This window comes from Carassius auratus, chromosome 49 (genome assembly GCF_003368295.1).
Source record: "Carassius auratus strain Wakin chromosome 49, ASM336829v1, whole genome shotgun sequence".
In the NCBI taxonomy this organism is placed as follows: Eukaryota; Metazoa; Chordata; class Actinopteri; order Cypriniformes; family Cyprinidae; genus Carassius; species Carassius auratus.
Window position 1 is genome coordinate 789,681 of NC_039291.1, and position 22,968 is coordinate 812,648.

General features: G+C 36.8%; 1 protein-coding gene across 2 annotated transcripts in view; it reads right to left on the bottom strand.

Annotated features, from left to right (window-relative positions):
- Positions 1-16,899: 16,899 nt before the first annotated feature.
- LOC113065998 (probable G-protein coupled receptor 158) overlaps positions 16,900-22,968 on the bottom strand; it is a 99,978-nt gene continuing 93,909 nt past the window's right edge. The window contains exons 9-11 of one of the 2 annotated variants that reach the window (XM_026237547.1): positions 20,985-21,090; positions 20,748-20,894; positions 16,900-20,069 (exon numbers count right to left, since the gene is read on the bottom strand). In XM_026237547.1, coding sequence (XP_026093332.1) covers positions 18,138-20,069; positions 20,748-20,894; positions 20,985-21,090 — 2,185 coding nt within the window. In that variant the 3' untranslated portion in view covers positions 16,900-18,137. Of the gene's footprint in view, positions 20,070-20,747; positions 21,091-22,968 lie in introns of both variants that reach the window. The other variant, XM_026237546.1, reaches the window with a different exon arrangement.

Consider the following 22,968-nt stretch of genomic DNA (forward strand, 5'->3'; position numbering starts at 1 on the left):
GAAAGTGACGTCAGCACGCAGGGTAACGGGATGGACGCACTCATGAGAAATCAGCGTCTGCATTTTAAAACTATTATAATAACCTATTCATCATATGTATACACAGAATAAATTACTTTTGCATATATTATAATTATTAATTCTGTAATCCTAACGTGTTTCTTTTTCAAGCAGTAAGAAAATAGTTGAAAAAAAAAACCCTTCCCAAACCAGCAACACACGACCTCAAGACCTAAAACCCAACAGTCATTAAGTTACAAAATCCGTGTTCTTTGTTTGTTTGTTTGTTTGTTTGTTTGTTTTGTTTTTTAAATCACAACTCAATAAGAAACACGAGAACCTAAAGATAACCTTCCTTTTCCAAAGAGAAAGGGCTCCCCCTGCTGAACAGTCATCATCTGAAAAAGTAATAAACAGTGTATTCCAATACAAGTTTAAGTGTTTGCCTCTGAATCTGGTCAGCAACATTTCAGTCTTATGATGACTTTTAACATTAGACACGTTCAGAAACATTACATGTGTATTTAATTTATGTATTTTATTTATGTGACCTGTGCTAGCACAATGAGTCACAATTAACAACAACAACAACAACAAGATCCCATTAGCGACCTGCTTTCAAAATATGCATACGTCCCTTCTATATAATAGGCGGGCCCTGGGTCCAGATTCATGCCACAGACCCACATTCCAGGCCCTCTTTAGTGTCCACAGCCTAGGACTTCATGAGGAAGTCAGGGAGTTTAGAAGAGCATTTGATTTTACACTTTGTGCCACCAAACATACAGCTCATGAGACTGGCTGCTCCATGGCAGGTTGGTTGAGATGGAGAGACAAATCAGAATCAGAATTAGCTTCATTCGCCAGGTGTGCGCAAACACACATGAAATTTGTTGTGTTTTTTTTAAGGTGTTCCTGGTACATACATCAGAATCAGAATCAGAATCAGAAAGAGCTTTATTGCCAAGTATGCTTACGCATACAAGGAATTTGTTTTAGTGACATACATGCATACATACATATCTGACATGAGAACAACAACAAAATACATTTAGCAGGACTTAGCAATACATAATGTGTATGAATCTGTAGACTGTAACAAAACCAAACAGATTCTCATCTGGGGGTTCTTCAGTGAAGCTGTGAATGCTGTGTTCTGCAGTGCATGGCAGCAGTCGATATCAGCTGGTACCGGATTGAGTCAAAATGCCCTATTGATTCCAACCTATTGATTCCTGACATGCACCACGAATAACAAGATAAATACATTGAGTATGGATTGTTATGCAGTCAAATGCTCTAAAGAATCTTTAAGCACACCCACGGATGTACACCCACATTATTATATTTTATATATATATATATTACAACACTATTATTTAGTCATTTTAACTTTAATTAAAATTTGTATAATTTGACTTTTGACATTTTCAGTTATACTGAAATTTAGTCCTTGTTTTTGGACATTCTGCTTGGCACAATATATATATATATAAACATTAAAATTATTCTGCACTTTGAGTTGTGGATTGTTCTGTGTGGATTAATTATGTTTTGGATGTAAATGTAATATTTTATGTCTGACAGTCTGATTTCCAGCTGTAGCCCAAGGCTGCTTCCTAGTGGTCAGTAAAACAACACAACCTGTAAGTGGGAGGTGTCTTCTATCCCAGGTTAGATTGTGCCAAGCAGAATGTCCAAAAACAAGGACTAAATTTCAGTATAACTGAAAATGTCAAAAGTCAAATTATACAAATTTTAATTAAAGTTAAAATGACTAAATAATAGTGTTGTAATATATATATATATAAAATATAATAATGTGGGTGTACATCCGTGGGTGTGCTTAAAGATTCTTTAGAGCATTTGACTGCATAACAATCCATACTCAATGTTAAAGACCCCATGACATGCATATGTTTTCTAGCTTTTTATTCACGTCTGTTGACTTGGAGGTCATCAACATGCAGAAATCCAGCACATGGGCTGAGAGGTGAATGGATTTGTGCAGCTGTGCAAAGTGAGCTTATATAGTCACAAATTGGAGATTTGTTTGTGATGTTCTGTACCTATAGTTTCAAGATACACCGCTCATCTAACCTGAACAAAATTGGTATTCTAATGAAATTCCAACAGCCAATTTTTGCCCAGTAAAAGTGACCTACCCCGATTACATTTACATTTATTAATTTAACCACAGCGATTTACAAATGAGAAAGTGATTTAAATTGTTAGTAGTACAAAGTTTCAGACAGTTTTGAATAGTACAGCTGTAACAGGGAATGATTAAGGTGAAAGCATAGAGGAAGATTTTTCCCCACCTGTTTATATGGGGAAAAAGTACAGGAAACTAAATGTTCTGATGTTGGTTCATTACATTTTATTTGCTCTCTTTCCCACTAGATGTCAGTACACCACAAAAGTAGTAGAAGGTTTAGAAAACAACTGGATTAGGATGTGTTCTGTTGTACCAACCAGGTTGGTGTAAAACTTCATATGAACTATGCTTATATGCGAAAATACAGTGCATCACACATTAGCACACGATTGTTACCACAATGGAAAAACAGTTTTTGACAGTTCTCTCTTTTTCAAGTAAAAAAAAATAATAAAAAAAAAATAAAATAAAAAAAATAGAATATGTGGCCCTTTTACGTGTTTATGATCAGCATTTTACATACAACCATGAAAGTGAAGTATCCTAATTATGAAACTAGCTACTAGGTGAAATATATGTATGTAGTGTGCATTGCTGCTTAAATTACTCAGTAATAGCTACAGTGATAGAAAAACTATAATTAATCATATTTAAGTATTTATTCAAAAATGCTTATCATATGCCTTGCTCTATTCACTGCACTGTCCTTTTCTGTATAATAATAATACCAGTCATTCTTTTACTACAATTTATGCTAAATATATATGTACAGTATTCAGATAAATATTTGAATAGCCAAATGACACCCACTTCCATTACTCAATATCAATGATTCATTTATGACTGGTGGTTGAAGTATGTACAGAAAATTAATTTAATGCTCCCCAGATCTTTATAGCTTCATGCATATAGACTCAGCTCTTCCTCCAAAATTAATTGAATTAATTGAATAAAGTTACATTAAAAACACCTATTTACTTATTTATTTTATTATTAATTTGTATTCTTATAATTTTATATTTTCAATGCAAACTCTAAAAATACCTTAATTTAAAATACATGTTTAATGTTGAAGATTAACCAGTAGGCTGTCGAATAATTAAATAATAAAGCTGTTTCCCACCAATCTTTTAGTTTATTGGAAACAATCTCAACAATTTCAGCTTTAAGGTGCTGTCATATTAATGGTAAAAAAAAAAAAAGAGAGATGTATGAAGCACAGCTCACACAGGGGTTTTAAACCAAACATTGGTCAGATTAGTCAGCATAGAAAAATCACGTCACCATTCTTATGGGAATGACATGGAATGACATGGGAAATGTGACCGCATCTTTAAGATGTGGTTAGAGTTGTGAAATTTTTCTGACAGTTTGTGGTCAGAAAAGGTCCACTGTCTAATGCCAACAGTGTAGCGAAGTATATGAAGTACAGCTCACACAGATGTCACTTTCAAATCAAGCAGCTCTTTAATGCTCAGCTCAACAAATCCACCTTCAACCAATATATCACCCTCATTAAAAATTCCCAATTGCATGGCATTCTATTGAAATTCACAGAACAACGGTACATGACTATGACTGCCATAAAGTGACTTTAAGTTTGGTTGAGTGGGCTAGGAAGTGGAAAATAATAATAATATTACTGATAATAATATTAATGAATGCTTTGTTTCAAGAAATGTAAATTAATTAGACTGTGGCATCATTTGAAAATATTTTCTGAAGATGTGAAGCGCTCAAAACATCACATGCTGGTGACACCTGCTGGGAAAGATTGGTAAATGCAATGAGAACCTGGTCTAAACATGTTTAATGTCCAATACTGCATCTATGATTTCCTTTATGGTTTTTCTTAGTGTTTATTTGATTTATTTTTAAAAGGCCAACAGACATATCAATATTTTTACAATCTGAAAAAAGAAGGGGGGAAATAAACACCTTTTTAAAAGTAATTTATATAATCCAAAATTTTTCATAGTATGAGTTGAGTCATCAACTCGATCTGTGGAAATAATGCTGGAGCGCTCAGAAAAAAAAAACAAACAAACAGAGAACTCAGTCTCATATGAGAGGAGAACTCTGAATTCAGAGTAGCGCACTCATAGGCGACCCTTCCTGGAAAAGGGGAGCGCTGCTAAACTACCACAATAATTGCCCAGATAGCCCCTCACGTTGAGGGAAGCGGTCCATCTTGAAAAGGGAACGAAGCTGAATGTGTAACCCTTACCGCACAGGATTTCAGAAAAGTGCAAAGAGTCTTGTGTGCACACTTACCACTTATGTGGATTTTAGAAAGTACACAGAGCTTAGCGTGTGTACCTATTGAGAATGAGGAGTCACGTGCCGATTTGGGTTGATATGGGAGGGGTCTGAGCCAGTCGGCCCTGATGGAAGTATATGCTATCTGTTGCCAGGGGCAATGCCTTCAGAACTTCACAGAGCGCTTTCATTTTTGCGCATTTATTTTGTCGGCGGAACAGATCGAGACGGATCTACGAATACGCGAAAGAAAAGGAAGAAAGTAAAGCAATGCTAAAACATAAGGCGAAAGAAAGGGGACCTTACAGGAACAAGCTCACACCAAGCGCAAAACAGCGGTGTTTGGAGAAGCTCTCAGGCAGCTCCCTGCAGCGGCACAGAGACCTGAACAATTTACCTCAGTGCACACATATGGACATTGGGAATTATATTGTTTACGATGTAAGTCACTTTGCATTCACGCTGTTAATGGCTTAATCTAACTCGGACATTTACATCTCGCAATCACACATTTAACTACCCTAGCCAACCCAGAACTGGTTTGTCGACTTTGCAGCCTCCAACAAAAAAAAAAACTTGGTACAGTATGTGTCATTGGGTTAAAATCAAATTATAACTAAACATACACAGCTTTAGCATACATCAAAATATGTTGGAAACGTTCGTATAAATTGAACATCTCGTTACAATCTAGTGTTCATTCGCAGTTAATTACTTTGCCATTTTGGTCAAGAAGTGCATTCTAAATGCAATGTAATTACAATACACTAAAACGCATGTGAATGAACTTACTTTGGCAAGTACAACACTGTTTTCTTCACATGCTGTAGATGGACCCAGCCACAGCAGAAAGCCTCGTAACTTTCCAAAGACTTGTGACTTTTAAACTCCTGCATTGTGTAGTAACTTAAACCAAAAATATAATTCCCAATGTCCATATGTGTGCATGGAGGTAAATGGTCCAGGTCTCTGTGCTGCTGCAGGGAGCTCGTATGGGTCGATATTTTGTATGCTTGAGAGCTTCTCCAAATACCGCTGTTTTGCGCTTGGTGTAACCTAAAAAAAATGTATTCCATTGTTCCTATGTTTTCCATATGTATCGTGTGAGGTACTGCAGCAGTTTTTAACGCAGCAGTAACTTCCAGGCATTGTAAAACCTCCTCTTAACAACACATGTAAACAATCCTGTTTCGCCTCCGGTATCCTTCCAACGTGGCGGAGACTGTGATATCGAGGGAGGGGCTTTGTGCTATGACGACAACTTCTCATTCTCAATAGGTTCCTAAGCATCGCAGAGGCGCTGAACCACATGGGAGAGGCAAACTCAAATTTTGCGAACCTTTGGCGAGGGGAGCATCACCTGAGGCAGTATATACAGGAAAACTTCCATAACTACCAGCTCCACTTCTCGCTGGATGCGACAGCACATCTAAGCAGCCAGGAGTCCCCTCAGGGTGACCTGGCCGGACATCCATGATATTCCCTGCAGTAATGTGCAGTTCCGATGATCAGCGAGGCTCCCGCAGAAGCCTGTGATCTCGGGCCGCCTAATACCAGAGCACGAACTAAGCACTGTAAAGGAAACTCACAGAGTTTGTTAGTAGACACATAACTACAAGCAATTTAATACACATAAGTATTTAGAGAAAGGGTTACATACTCACCCACCCTCCTGCACTGGAGCCCCGCTCAAGGGCCGCCTCTTTTTAAGTCCGGATCATCAGTAAGGTGGTTGCTATGAACAGAACAAAAACATCATAGGTCCAGCATATTAGACTGTTATGCGAGAAATTTCCAACCTAACCTCGATCAGATGGAGAGCTGGTGGTTACAGGGGAATTAGGCAGGGGAGGATAAAAGCAGAAGTAAAAAAAATAATTGTGACCCGTCCTGGAAACCAATGACACAAGTCGGCAGCACAACTTTTGAGCAAAATGAGAAAGAAGCGTTTTTTTTTTCAAAATTGGTGATTTTGTTTTTTTGCAGAATCTGTTAGTTGATATCACAAAGACGCCTCTCCGTGTTTGAGATAGCAGTATTGGTATATTTAAAAGCGTACATTTTGAGGTTGAAATCAGCTAGTTTGTCGGAGATTCTAGCACGCAGTATGGGCAGTTAGACTGTAAGATATCAGAGGCTATATCGATAGTAACATTTGATGGGGATAAAGACAGAGAAATGGGGAAAATCCAAACTTCGGATCTGCAAGAATACTTTTCTGTTTCTTATGGGGTGAGTTTCCATAAACATCAAAGTTTGCCGTTTTGTGTTCATTCTAAGAACACGTACACGTTATCTCATGTTTACTCCATGTTTAGACCTTCCCATATCTACCTATTGTTATTAGCTAGCTCATCGGTTATCACAGAATCCTGTTAAAAAAGTCCTAATGCTACACAATGAAATCAATGCACCAAGTTTTATGTAGAAAACCAGCAAATAACAAATAAAATTAGCATCAATATGTACTTTTTGTTAACAAAAACATTAAAATAATAACATTAAAAATGATGGCCACATTTTAAAGATTAAAGATTTTTTATTAAAAGATAAAACCCACATATTCCAGCCTCTAAATCATTTTTATAAAAGTCAAAAAAGATAAATTACTGACATTTACAATGCACATTCTCCTTTAATATTAATAGTATGCAGTCCGATTTTTCCCGTTGTGTCTGTCGTTGCTATGCAGGGGGTAAATGAGATGTAAATGAGCCCCATTGTCACTCGCAGCAGTGAGAACTGAACAATCTTTAAAGGCTATTTTCTGCTTTTTGAGGTTTTTTGAGTGCCTACCTTCAAATGGCCACAACTTCTCCAAATATTATCCGATTTCCATGTGTTACACATCGTTAGAAAGCTTGGAGACTACACTTTCAGAATCTTATTTTCAGAATAACTCCAGTACTGTCGCATGAAAGTGAGCTCTCTCTCTCTTCAGCGAGTGCAGAGAGGAGCAACACTTTCAGTTAAAAAAAGATATTCTGTTGCTTCTAACTCTATTGTAAATGCAAGTGTAGCCGAAAATCAGCACAGCCGTTGTCTTACTAGTATAAGTATTTGATTTCATTAATCAATGCCGTGAGTAGGATTTTAATGCAGATTGATCTTTGAGAGTTGGCTATGTAGTTTTAATGGACCGCGTTTCAGTCATTATAATATTAATTCTGTTGTCTGACAACAGAAACATTAAAATATAGTAATAAAAACAGTTTTATTGAGAATTTGGCTGCATTAAAATTCTGTACGTGGGCACAGGGAGGCAAGACAATGGGATGCACTTACGTCATGAATATGCTAATTAGTGGATGACGTAATTTAGCAACTTTTCAGGTGGGGTTTAGCTACTTTCCATTGAAATAAGTTGGTAACACCGATACACATGCTAATGGCGAAAGGCTAATGGCGAAAGGAAGATTACTAATTGTCGTGATACAGATTGAAATTGTACGTTGTTTTTAATTACCTGCATACCATTAGCTACGTTTTCTTGAGGTAAAGGAAAGGGGATATTCTTTTTAAACTGTAGTCTAGCTAGAGTGAACAAGCAAAATACAAGAAAGGGTTAACTTAGCAAGCTAATCACAACTCTTTATTATTTGCCAATAATATAACCTATCTCCATAATAGGCATATTCTAAAACAATATCAATCCCATATAATGTTGTTGTCATTGAAAACTAAATGTCATAGGATCCCTGTTAATGCTATCACCATTGTATCCTTCAATTCACTGAGCAGATGAGATGGATATTCGAAGATATTTTAGCAGAGAGAAAGAGAAGCAGCCGCAGGAGATTGGCAGGCCAGTTGATTCTGAGGGAGCCGGTGTGATTGAGGTCAGTTGGTCTATGTCTAAGGATTGTTTTGTTTTCTTCTAACAATAAGCATTTGTTGGCAGGTCTAGGCACTATGAAATTATTTCATTATATTTATTATATATGCTAGCTATATTCTAACTAGGGCTGAGACGATTATCGTGATTAATTGCATCCAAGATAAAAGTTTGTATTTACATAATAAATATGTGTGTACATCTCATTGTGTATAATTATTGTATATAAATACACACACATGCTTGTATGTGAGTGTGAATATTTTGCAAACGCAAGTTACAAATACCCTGAGGGCTAAGACCCCCCCCCCCCAATAAGTATTATTAGTGGTGTTCTATTGACTAAAAGCCCTTTGAAACACTCTTAACTTAAAAGTATTAAGTGTTAATTTGATGCATAACCCGAACTGAACTGTTTGTGTTATAGATATGAACAACCTTAAACTATGTGTTTTGTTGAGGAAAGGTCTGCTAAAGCTTAAACAGACAATAAAACAGCTAAATTGATATTTTACATTGAAGGAAGGACCAGAGTCATATCTAGAGACCTGGTGGTTGAATATTTTCAGTTGGGCCAGTGTAAAAAAAATAAATAAATAAACACCTTCTAGTGACCACATAACAACCACTCACAATACCCTAGGAACTGCACATCAGAACTCTAAAGTCAAGTCACTTTATTATTTATATAGCACTTTATACGATGCAGATCTTTTTAAAGCAGCTTTACAGTAATAAACAGATAAGTTATTCAGCTAGATTAGTGTTGATTTAGTTCAGTAACTGTGTTGATGTTGGAAAATTCATCAGTTGAATCAGCTATAAAGCAGCTCTACAGAAGATGTCTTCATCCAGCAGGGTTTACAGGTCTGTGATATAAATCAGGCCAATTGGTAAGCTTCTGAAAATCTAGTTGGATATGCACTTTTGAGTGGTTGAACTGGGATCAAGTATTCACATCACATTTGTACAGCAGTTTACTGGACTGATCTTCAGCAGCTTGGCTATTGACAGAAATATGAGGAAGAACCTGATATCGTCTTATCCACTTTCCCTACGCCAATTGATCTCTGTCAGAAAGACTACAGCATCGCCATAAAAGCTTTTCAGGAGCTGAGCCAAACGTGCATATGAATATCCTAAAGTGGTTACAATGAAGGCGTTTAAAGGCTTCCTTTAAGTTTAAAGTAAACAAACCTTTGAGAGAGCTAAAACTGCTAGGATACAAAGTTACTTTGAGAATTGGCCATGGCTACTTAGCTGGAGCCTTTGTGGGGAGATCAGTCAATATTAATGAAAGCAAAAATAATTATCACAATATAAAACCAGTCAAGAGATTTGGCAAATGCAACATATTTGAAACAGTGTAAGATGCAGTTATGAGGGATCTTTGTGGAACTGTTTTAGGTTCTGTACAAACCTAAGTTTAGGAACTGTACAAGTGAATGCCCTAAATCAGAGGTGTCAAGCTCAGTTCCTGGAGGGCCAGAGTAGTTTTCATATAACCCCAAAGGACTTTATTAGTTGAGTCATGTGTGTTTAATTAGGATTGACTCTTAACTCTGCAGTGCTCCGGCCCTCCAGAAATTGAGTTTTACACCCCTGCCTTAAATTATTGTTCAGTGTGAGTACAGAAAACAGGAAGCATGTTTTTTTCAATTGTGACTGCTGACATAAGGATAACCATTGCAACATTTTTACATTCCAGAGCTATTTTTGAATTAAGTAATAATAGCAACCGGTGCTGAGACAGTAATAGCAATGGTGAAGAGATAGTTTTAAAATTTGTGTTAAGAGTTTTATGAATTTCTAGCACCATATTTAGCTGAAATATAAACATGGCCAGTATACAGTATTGGCATGCACAATACTAGTATATTGGCTGTTTATTAGTATGTATAAAGCACATATTCTGCATGACCATATCTTCTTCCCTTAAACCTACCCAATAGGCAACCCAACACAAGCAAAATCGATTCAAGAATTTGAGTGAACTTCACAAGGAATGGACTGAGGTTGGGTCAAGGCATGCAAGACGTGTCAAGGAATTTGGCTGCAATTGTCGTTAAGCCACTCATGAACCACAGACAACGTCAGAGGGGTCTTACCTGGGCTAAGTAGAAGAAGAAGTGGATTGTTTCCCCAGTGGTCCAAAGTCCTCTTTTCAGATGAGAGTAAGTTTAGTATTTCATTTGGAAAACCAAGGTCCTAGAGTCTGGAGGAAAGGTGGAGAAGCTCATAGGCCAAGTTGCTTGAAGTCCAGTGTTAAGTTTCCACAGTCTGTGATAATTTGGGGTGCAATGTCATCTGCTGGTGTTCGTCCATTGTGTTTTTTGAAAACCAAAGTCACTGCACCAATTTTGGAGCACTTCATGCTTCCTTCTGCTGACCAGCTTTGTGAAGATGCTTATTTTATTTTCCAGCAGGATTTGGCACCTGGTCACACTGCAAAAGGACCAAAACCTGGTTAAATATAAGTGGTATTGGTGTGCTTGACTGGCCAGAAAACTCAGCAGACCAGAAACCCATAGATAATCTATGGGGTATTGTCAAGAGGAAAATGAGAAACGAGACCAAAATGCAGAAGAGCTGAAGTTCACTGTCAAAGAAACCTTGGCTTCCATACCACCTCAGCAGTGCCACAAACTGATCATCTCCATGCCACGCCAAATTGAGGCAGTAATTAAAGCAAAATGAGCTTCTACCAAGTATTGAGTACATGAACATTAAATGAACATACTTTCCAGAAGGCCGACAATTCACTAAAATGTTTTTTTTTTTTTTTTTTATTGGTCTTATGAAGTATTCTAATTTGTTGAGATGTTGAATTGGTGGGTTTTTGTTAAATGTTAGCCCAAATCATCACAATTTAAAGAACCAAAGACTTAAACTACTTCAGCCTGTGTGCACTGAATTTATTTAATACACGAGTTTCACAATTTGAGTTGAATTACTGAAATAAATTAACTTTTCCACGACATTCAAATTTACTGAGAAGCACCTGTATACACACCAAACCCCTAAATCCTAAACATAACTGTCACTGGGGCATAAGCTGACTGTATAAAACGTACAAAGAAAATTGTAAGAATTCATATGAATAAGCCCCCAAGATCGCAAAAACATAAAAATGGACATATTTTGAACACACTTAATTCTGTTGCTTTGTCTGTACAACAGATTGAATAGGGTTGATCAATGCTTTCAGATTTACCTGAAAAAAAAAAAAGAATAGCTCCAGTTTGTACAATATTTTTGTGAAAAGTCATTATAGTATAATAAAAAGCTAATTGAATTTTTCTACAAAAAAAAAACTTTTGATTTCATTAAGTCAACACAGAATTGCTTTTTGTAGAAATATTTATTGCAGAGGAGGTATTTTTATGTACATGCTATTACAATATCACACAATATAAATCTACCAAATATATCCGTATGTGTATGCTATGAGTTTGTCATAGAGCATTTGATATAACTAGGACATAATACAGTGGGTAGGGTACAGTTTCACTCACTATACAACTTGTAACAGTCCAATAAAGATCAGATATTATTTTTTAAGTTCTATGAAGGGCAGTAAAACATCAGTCTTACTAACTTCTCATTATCATGCAAAAGCAATGAGAGTTAGATCTAAAGCCGCGTTTCCACCGCAGGAACTTTACCCAGGAACTAGGGACTTGGTCCGGTACTTGGTGTGTTTCCACCGCAGGAACCAGGAACTAAATAAAAGTTCCGGGTAAAAAAATGCCCCCCAGAAAGTCCCTGCTGGCGAGGTGGTACTTTTTTAAAGTTCCGGAACTTTCGGGGGCGGGACTTTGGCGCTAAACATGCTCATTGGTTGAGTTCACGCAGCTTTGGTTGAGTTCAACCACCATTTATTCGGATCAACATTTTCAAAATATTACTGTTATTGTGTCATGAAATGTAATTTTAAAAGTATTTCAGGCGAGAATGTAGTTGTTTCAAACTCAAATCTGTGGTTTATTTATAAAGACAGCGCCTATTTAAAAATGTGTTTCGCCGATCTCGTAGACGGTGAGCTCCACTCGATCAGCGGGAGCTCAGTCCTCATGTATCTGCAGAGAGCAGCCTCTCCTGGGATAGACCTTCTGATATGCGCCGCTGGCTCTGATGTGTCTTTAGTGGTTAAACATAAAATATAATTCAGCTGCGGGGTAAATCTAACAGGTTTTCTTTGGTCTGTATTCAATTTATCTATATGTAAAAATGAAAATAAAAAGGCAAGTCTATATAATATTTCTTTCATTGTAATGGCTGTATATAACGTTACACTTATCCCTGAACTAAGTACATTTCTGCAGCTGTTATTATGTTTAAATGAAAATGAAAGGAGGCAGTGGTATTTTATATCCTATTTCATTTTATTGTAAATATACTGAGGGGAAAATAACAGTAGCCAAAGCGATCTGAGTTCACGCAGCATTGGTTGAGTTCAACCACCATTTATTCGGATAATTTTCAAATATTACTGTTATTGTGTCATGAAATGTAATTTTAAAAGTATTTCAGGCGAGAATGTAGTTGTTTAAAACTCAAATCTATGGTTTATTTATAAAGACAGCGCCTATTTAAAAATGTGTTTCGCCGATCTCGTAGACGGTGAGCTCCACTCGTTCAGCGGGAGCTCAGTCCTCATGTATCCGCAGAGAGCAGCCTCTCCTGGGATAGACCTTCTGATATGTGCCGCTGATTCTGATGTGTCTTTAGTGGTTAAACATAACATATAATTCAGCTGCGGGGTAAATCTAACAGGTTTCTTTGGTCTGTATTCAATTTATCTATATGTTAAAATGAAAATAAAAAAGGCAAATTTATATAATATTTCGTTTCATTGTAATGGCTGCATATACACATTTCCCTGAACTAAGTACATTTCTGCAGTTGTTATTATGCTTAAATGAAAACGAAAGGAGGCAGTGGTATTTGATATCATATTTCGTTTTATTGTAAATATACAGTAAGGAAAATTGGAGTAGCCATGACGAGCAGACTGAAGTTATCAAGTACGCTGCTGTTTATAGATTTACCGGACTTGCGTCGTCGCGGACATCACACTCCCGAGAGGAATGCACAAAGTCTGAACCAACTACCGAGGATGCACGTCCAAAATCAGCGTACTTTTTTTTTTTTTTTATCAGCGGTACTTTGTTTTGAGAAACGCGCGCAGACCTACGTCACCAGTCTATTTGCCTAATCTACCCGGTACTTTACACCGCGGTGGAAACGCAGAAAGCAACAGGTCTGGGGGGAAAAAAGTTCCTGGGAAAAAAAGTTCCTGGTACAAATGTTCCGGGTAATTTCGGTGGAAATGCGGCATAAGACAACACCGCATTAGTAGTAGGAGTGTCCCCCCGACATGTGACAGTGGTGGTACACATGTGGGGCCCAAGTAAATGAGCCAAATAACCAAAATCAAGTCATAAATAGATAATCACTTCTGTAAACTCCAAAAACTGAACTAAACATTGCACTAAGACCGTGTATTAGGCAAGGTTACCATTAACAGGTCATGAGTTGAGTGCTTATATCATACTACATAGAGATCAGCTGAGGACCTGCAGATTGGTAAAACGTGTAAACTAGAGGGATGCACTATGCACTACTATACAACAACCATTCCCAGAAACATTCTCTATGTAACAAAGCTGGTCGATTTTACACATCCATTTAGGCATTCATTTAGAACAGACTCTAGAAAGCCTTCTGTTTTTACAGTAGCATGAGATGCCTAGACATTTAAGGAGCAGTTGAACTATGGTTTACTGAAAGTTACCTTTAGTGAACCTAGAAATGCATGTGCACATATCCTGATGGGAATAGCAGAAATCTTGGCATATAAATTCTAAGTAGATTTTCGCTTGATTACTGGTTTGTAGCCAATAAAGTACTACCTGGGTCATTCCTACTTGACAATACATTTTGCATAACACGTATAATGTTGAAAGATGGAAATATGTCATTTTTTTATTATTTATTATTATTGCCGTATCACATTTAAATGAACATGGAATGAATTACAATTAAAGTTTCCAGATACTATCCATTTCTAAAAAACAGTAACATCTAAATTAACTGGTTTGATTCAAGTCTTTAAAAATAATTATTTAAAATAATTGAACCAACAAATATACATTATACAAAAACATTTTTAGGAGTTAAAGGTTAAATGGTTCATCGAAAAATGAAAATTATGTAATTAATTACTCACCTTCATGTCATTCCAAAACCGTAAGACCTTTGTCTATCTTCGAAACACAATTTAAGATATTTTTGATGAAATCTAAGAGCTTTCAGTGCCTCCCATCGATAACAAGGGTCCTTACATGAAACAGAAAGGTATCAAGATGATCGACAAAGTAGTCCATGTAACATCAGTGGTTCAATAAGTGGTCAATGATGCTACGAGAATACATTTTTCCACAAAGAAAACAAAAATAATGACTTTGTTCCAAATTGTCGTCTATACTTCGTCACCTGTGGACACGTGTTCATGACAGCACCATGACGTGAGCATGTGGCGTTGTTGGTGCTGACCTTGGTACTTTACGGTGTCTTGATTGTGTAAGGAACCTTGTTGTCGACGGGAGGGTCTGAAAGCTCTTAGATTTCATTGAAAATATCTTAAATTTTTTTCAGAAAATGTCTTACTGGTTTGGAACGACATGAGGGAGAGTAATTGATGACAGAATTTTCAATTTTGGGTGAACTATTCCTTTAAATCTGGTAGAAACCACTCTTTAAGGTAAAAAAAATCACGTTTCAACTTTTCACAGATTAAAAACAAGCAATTTATAGAAAAATATTCAGGTGCTTTTTCTAATACCTCAAATCCAAAATGTAAAAAAAAAAAAAAAGTTGAATTTATTATATTATTTGTAAAATTGTTCTAATTGGTATAGACATTGGTCAAATTAAACATCACTAAAAGCCAGGTCATCATTGCCAGTGAGTATTAGCAATAGACCCGATGAATCATCTGTGATGTTTTGTAGTATTAGTTGGTTTACTGTATCTCACTTTAAACCATTCTTTGCTGTTTGAATTTGGTATTATAATATCAGCATTTTAAAATGATTTCTGTTCTTTTCATTTAAATTCCACTGAGCAATTAAGTTATTTTTTTAAATTTCTGTAATTTTTTTTTTTTTTTTACATTTACTGTTACTTAATCATGTAAAGCCTTACCAGAACATATTTCTGAAAAAAAAAAAAAAAAAAAAAAAAAGTATAAATCACTGCAGAACAGGAATGACCCATCTGTGTAAATATTAGCATCGGAGGATATATTTATATGAGTTTTAGTTAAATTGTGATCCAGAAGTGTTTGGAAATTTAACCCACTGTGGAGAAATAGGAGTGTGACACCATTTGTTTTTTTACAGAATGTCATGAATTATGTATTTAGGTTTTATTTTATTATTATTATTTTTAACTCTTTGGTAGCTATAAAACATATGCATGGTATAACCATTTATTCTGCATTCTTGCTTATTGATATTGTGCACATACAAAACACAAGAATATGTCAACACATTTTGAAATCAGTACTGTAGAATTGGGTCAAAATACAGTAATTTGCAATTGCAATATGTAGACATTTATATGAACATTTAATTAATAGTCCTGTACAATAGTTCATGTGTTGTCACCCCATTGCTTTGACATCATTACCAATGACAATGTGCTGAGAAGGCAAACAAGAAATGATAACATTTCAACAGTAAACTAAGTACATTGTTGAATTCACTTTGGTCACTGGGGATGTTTTAGAATTTTATCCTAAGAAATCAATGCATTTTCCAAAAAATCTATATGGTAAGAGCAAGATTTTTATTTTTAAACTAATCATCATAAAATGTAGATACATTTTAAAGAAATTGAGGCTTAGGTTAGAATTTGATATAGGATAGACTGGAATTTGATATTTCATACATTGTCATGAGAAGTGTTGGGGAAAGTTACTTTTAAAAGTAATGCATTACAAAATTGCATTACTCCCTAAAAAAGTAACAAATTACGTTATTTAGTTACTTTTAATGGTAAGTAATTTGTTACATTACTATTGCATTATTTTTGCATTACTTTTTAAATATGAGCAGGGCTTGATTGTTTTTAATATAAGAAGTTCTATTTATAGCAAATGTCAAAGCTCTTTCATACCAAAAAGTATAATGAATAAACCTCAGGCTGGAGGAAAAGTAAATTTACATCTGTAGAACAGAACACATTAGAAGATGGTTCAACACAAAAAAATAAAAAAATAAAAAATAAATAAACAAGCAAAATTCTTAGTTTATCTAAAGTCATTTTTGTTTAGTATGGTTGAACTGGATCCTCAAAGGTCAACAGCAAAGACATTGGTTAATAAAATGGGATTAAATGCATTTGTGTTATTTAACATATTTAATTATTGCAGGTTTGCGTCATATTCTGAGTTTGAGTTTTAATTAATTTTAATCTGTTTTTTGCAAGTGGGATGAATTAATGCACATTTACATTTATTCTAGAACTACAGTAACATCATGTTCACACAACACCTCCTTACTTCCGATTTCTCCCAGTATGGGGACAGGAGACTTTTTTGAAAAAGTAACTCAGATATTTTCTTTTAAATAAAAAAAAGTAATGTGTTACTTTACTAGTTGAAAAAAGTAATCTGATTGCATAACTCCTGTTACTTGTAATGCGTTGCACCCAACACTGGTCATGAGTGTTCTATTTGTAAAAGACAAAATGTAAAGACATTACAGGCAGAAACCTTAATGATTGTGCCATACGCTAAAAGAGAATAATCTATGGTCACATGAACTGTTTATTTATTTATTTATTTATTTATTATTTTTTATTTATTTTTTTATAGCGTTCCCCTTTCAAAAAGCATTTACAATTTTGGAACATTACTAATATATAAACTAAACTTAATTTCTTTTCAAAAATAAGATGCTGATTTTCATCAAGTTTTTCAGTAAGTATTTGTAACATGGGCTATGACAAAGTTTTCACATCTCCCAATTCAAAGTAAGACTGGTACAAGACTATTTAAATAGGCACATTCAGGATAATATATCAGCAAAGTTGGAAGCATTGGGAATGTATTTTTATTAATTTTTTAGTTTTTTGTTTCTAGTCAAGAAAACAAGAAAAGTGTTGCAGATGTTCACATATGATCTCACTGCAAAACTGCAAGGCCAAAAAAAAACAAACAAGGGCAAATATGAATGGAACTCTGTCCAGTATACGTCTGGCTTTTTAAGTTTGTTCTTTATTAAAGTGCTACAGGCTAATTTTCTAGCAGCCACATGAATTATATTATGCTGTTGAGGTTTGATTTCTTAGATTTATTGGATTTTACCTCTATCTTTGGCAAAAAAGAAAATGGATGGAGATGGAGAAAAAAAGGAAATGGATCAGACTTACTCCATGACACTTCATGCATTTTCCACACCTTACTATGTAACAGGTATTTGTACAATATTTTGTAGAAGTCACAGTCAAGGAGAGGCTACAGATGCAGCTGTTATGAAACTTCAAATGTTAAGGAGGATAAACGTAGTCTGTATAGGCATCTTGTTTACATTGCACATAAAGAGTTGCATAATTGTAAACTACATTTCTATTTAAAGGTTCAACCAATACTTTAAAATCTGGAATGCCTGGTGAGTTATTACCAATTATTATTATTTTTTTTTATTAAAAACACACAAAGGGAAAACACAAGAATGAAGAGAAAGGCAGCTTGTGTGACATGTAGATTAGTTTTTTCCTCCAAATCACCATAAATAAGATTTTATTCTATGGTGTATTTATGAAAGAAAAAGCACATATAATGAGGACTAACTAACGGCTCACTCAGGTAAAGTGTCATGCCTTTTTTGTTGATTCTTGTTCATCAAAGTCCCATGGGCAGACATCTGACATTTTAACACCACTAGTAACTCTGCCTTTGGAATTCAAACTTTTCTGTTTGCCAGTGGATGAGCTGGTGCTCCAGTTGACTTCTTTACTAGTTGCATCAAAATCGCAAGGGCATGCCTCTGCTTGCTTGCGTTTTGCTAATGCAACATTTGGGCTTTTTTGTTTTTCTATTAAGACAATTTCCTGACTACTATCAACATCCCATGGACAAATCTCAGCCAGTTTAGACTGGATGGCAGGTATTTCTTTTGTTTTGCCAGAGGTTAACTTGTCTTTTGCGTTTGATTTAAATTTGTCATAATCAGGACCCTTTGCATTATCTCTTTCCATCTCTGATTTTCTGACAGGAGAAATTCCCTTCTTTTTAGCATGGGTCTCCTTTGTTTTAGAAACCTGAGAACAAGGGTTTTGTTCAGAGATGGAAGCTGACACAGTCTCAAAGTCCCATGGACACACTTCTGCTTTAGAGAGCAGCTGAAGTGAGCTACCCTTGGATTTAGTAGGCTCGGAGAGAACACCCTTTGCTTTGCCCTCTGTAGGTGTTGTACCCTTACCCTTAACTTCAGTAGGCAATGAGCTTATTTTCCCTTTGATCTCAGTTGGTGTGGTGTCCTTTCTTGGCCTGCTCTGATCAGGGGAGCAATCCGAGTTCTTTGGCTTGCCCGCCACTTCCTCAAAGTCCCATGGACAGACCTCAGCTTTTAAAACCGTGACAACCTCTCCGGATGTCTGGGGTTGGGACGTGGCAAGTTTACTACTGGAGTGAGGTTTTGGCCCCATTTCCTGACCATGGTCCTCATTTCCTTCCTCCCATGGACATATGTCTGTTCTGTCAGAAACTTTCTGAATTGGATGTCTGGCCACAGAGGTTGACTGCTCTGTGCCTTTATGCTTTTGCTGTTGTGACTTTGTCGCCTTGTTACTACTTCCATGGACTGTGGTGGTCTGTTCTGGGGCAATAGACACGTGTTTCTGGACCTTGTTTTCAGAGGGAGTGGGCAAGTCGTCCACTTCCCAAGGGCACACCTCTGAGAGGTCATACATGTCTTTCCCCTTGGATGTTTCTGTGCAAATGGAGGGTTGGCTTCCAGTAATCTGTGGCTTCATTATACCCGTTTTGACAGCTGTCTGCTTGTACTCCACCGACTGACTGACAATCATCTTTGGATAACCCTCTTTTCCTTCAGCTTCAGCTGAGGTATTGGCATCCTTGTTCTTTTGATTAGCTTTCTTTGTTGAATCCTCCACTGCTTGGACCTTTCCTGTTAGACCAAGTGTTTTCTCTTTGGCACTGGCAATAACGCTTAGAGATTTCTGCAGCATGGATGTTCTAGGATGAATAGGTTTTTTATCAGCTGTCAGGTTGTGAGCGCTGGCTGACTTACACACCAAGGGAACTGACTCTGTTGAATCACGGGCTGCATCAATCTTCTCACAGGACTTTTTGACCAGCTTCTTGCCCATTAGGGTTTCAAGAAGGGAGCCTTCTGTGTTTACGACTTCCATCTTGTCAGTAACTGAACTGCTGGAATCCTCACTGTGGTCCCGAACATGGTCATAACTGCTATGGGACTTTTTAAGGGAGAAGACTTTGCTCTTCAAGGATTCATCTTTGGCAGGCTTAACAGAGTGTGTGGGTTCAAAAGGGTTCTTTCTCAGGACACAGATGCTGCTGCGGTTACTCCCATGTTCACTAAGGTCCTTGTCCTCACGGCTACACTGGCGGCCCATTGTCTCTGGAATCTCAGTGATGCGGCGCATGAGGGAGCGACCTAGGCCCTTTTTGGAGCTGCGCTTCTTCTGCAGGTGAGGATTGTTGGCCAACATCTTTTTCCTCTTATAAATCTCCAGCTGGGAAAAGAGCTTCTTCAGCTCTTCCTGTGGATTGGAAGAAAAAATGGGTCATTAACTCACAACTTATGTCTAGATGTAAAGCATAAAAATGAAATGACTTTAGTTAAAGTGAAGCAGAGACTCTACTGCACAGAAAACATGCAGAACTAGTCATTATTTGAAACTAAAGACAGTGCCTTGAAGACGTTAGACAAACCAACATGCTTTTTTACACAATTTAGAGACAGAACAGTCTGGGACAGTGTCAAATTTGAAAAAAAGATATATATATATTTTATTTTTAGGTCTGAAATAGCCTCTGAAGAACTTCAAAGCATTTACTACAACTGTGTCTTGAAGTTATCAACAGAAATTATACCAAGAGCAGAACTTTATGCCATTAACAAAATTCCCTTCCTATTAACAAAATTTGGGGTTTCACCGAGAGACTTCTTCAGCTCTAACAAACAAACAAAAACCTCTGCTCACGTTGGAACGTTTTTCCCAAAGACTGTCGCAAGACCTTATGCCACAGCCATTAATAGAACATAGCTGGCCCATTTCCTCTGGTGTCTGCAATAAAAAACTGTCATGGCTCAGTATGTTTGTCAGTTATGTGACAAGGGGTCAAGAGATTTTTGCAGATTATGACATTTCAGTTATTTGCTAAGACAGGAGAGAGTCGAGGGGAAAAGGAATCCTGAAAGAAAGCAGGGCACCTACCCGAATATCTTCTGGATCCAGACTGTGCTCACTCCAGGCTGATGTGATGCTGCTATTCAGGTATGACCCTGACCGCCCCATGTCCAATTCATCTTCATAAGCCTCTGTAGCAATGTCATCCCTTAGATGAGTACCCGCAAACAAGAACTGTGGGAAAGTAGAAGTGCTTAAGATATTTAAAAAAAAAATGATATTAGTTAATAAATGATTCAGAGGAAAGATGATTGCTGGGATTACCTTTGGCACAAGCAGTAACCCCAAAGTTACAGTCACTGTCAAGTGTGTATGAGCAAAGAATAGCATCAACATCCAATCTGGGTGCAGATCAGAGGCAAGAGTGAACCTGTGGGTGGATTTACAGAAAAATGAATAATCATCTACAGCTTTGATTTTGTTTTTGGCGATAGGATGAAACAAAAACAAACAAAAAAAAAACTAACAAAAAGCAAACAAACGTTTACATGTTCACCTACTGTACCTACAAAAAACAGGATTTTTACTAAATGAAACCTATGAGTGATTTAAAACTCAAGCCACACGAAGGGCACTCCTGAGTCACAACTGAACTGGTTGAACTAACATTTTAATGAGATGGATGTGTTTCTAATCACTGTTTTTACACTACTGAACAAAAGTGTATTTATGGCTGCTTGCCATCTTTGAATGAACATTTTTCATGTGAGTTAGTCACAATTGCATTGTGGGACAGTTTTATTTGTAAAGAATGTCTAAATCAGCTCCCTTGTTTACTAGTCAGGGCACAAATCAGGGAGTCAGTCAATTTAAGGGCTGTCTCACCCTGCAATCCATCCGGAAGAGCTCATCCCTATGCCCCAATTCCTTTAAAGGGTTTAACCTTCGGAATGAAAGCTTTGAAGGGTTGAAGGGTGTAGGGCAGCAGTTCTCAATTCCAGTCCTGGCGCCCCCCAGCTCTAAATATTTTGCATGTCTCTCTTTATTAATACACCTGATTCATATAATCAGCTCTTTAGAAGTGAGCTCCGTGCATGAACTGTGTTCGCATTGACATAGTCTCTGCACAGTGTTCATTGCTCCCTACTCCTTGAGCATGGGAAATCTGTTGAAGTTTACCTCACTTTGCAACATTCATTCACAGATTTGTGCTGCGCAATGACTTCACACACAAACAAGTACATCATATACCTCTGTAAATAAATACAATGTAAGTTCACGTCTCACACACTTAAATGAACTTTGAATTTAACATTTTATTTTGTTTCCAACAGGAATCATTGCAGAATACCCTGTGATTTCCACTTCGCAGGGCACTTTACATTCGAATAGAACAAAGGTCTGAAGCGATAAGAGAAAAATCCAAGAATATGCAAAGCAGAGGGGTGCATTGCAATGACTGGAATTGAGAGCCGCTGGTGTAGGGGACCTAACAACTATTTCTTAAAAGAGCCCTTCTGTGTCATCATCTCTTGCAGACATGGAGGTGCCGTCATCATGCAAAGAATCTATGCAAAGGGTCGTGGGAACCCAAAGTGTCCCTTCGAAATCTTTCATTCTGAAGGGCCCTTTGAAGTGGGCAGTTTTGAGCACTTTGGTTTGGAATGACAAACAACCCTTCAGCATGGTGGCCATGATTGTTTTCACTCTGAAGTGCCCTTCGGAGGGTGATATATACCGTTTGGAACACATCATCAATTGCAAAATAGGGCACTGGAACTTTAGTTTCCTGAAAAATCCCACAAAAACCAGGAAGCTTCGATGCTCACTATTCTCTGTTATCGGAAATGATGTCACATTTCTGAAGTGTGGAACAAAATGCATGGGTCAAGTCAACTCAAATACACTGTAATGACACAGAAGATGATTTGAAAAGGCAAACCATTTTTTGTTTATATGCCTGCGTAAACACACATCTGGTAGATAACATTTATAAATACAATTTTATGAAATGTTATAAGGATATGTAACAGAACAATGTGTTTAAAGAGCATAAAAATAGATGTTGGTCCTGCCAGTGGTGACGCTTTACAAGGTTGTATGTAGTCCTATCGCCGGACATAGAGTAATCACTGTTCCAATGATTAGTGAACCAGGGTCCTTGCAAGTGACTGGATTTGTACACAATATATTGATTCCTAATCTCTGGAGCTAGGGTGCAGTTTGAGATGCACCCACATTGTTGCCTCAGATAGAAGGTAGAATGGCATTTACAAATGACACAAGCCATTTTTGAACCTCCAGTCAC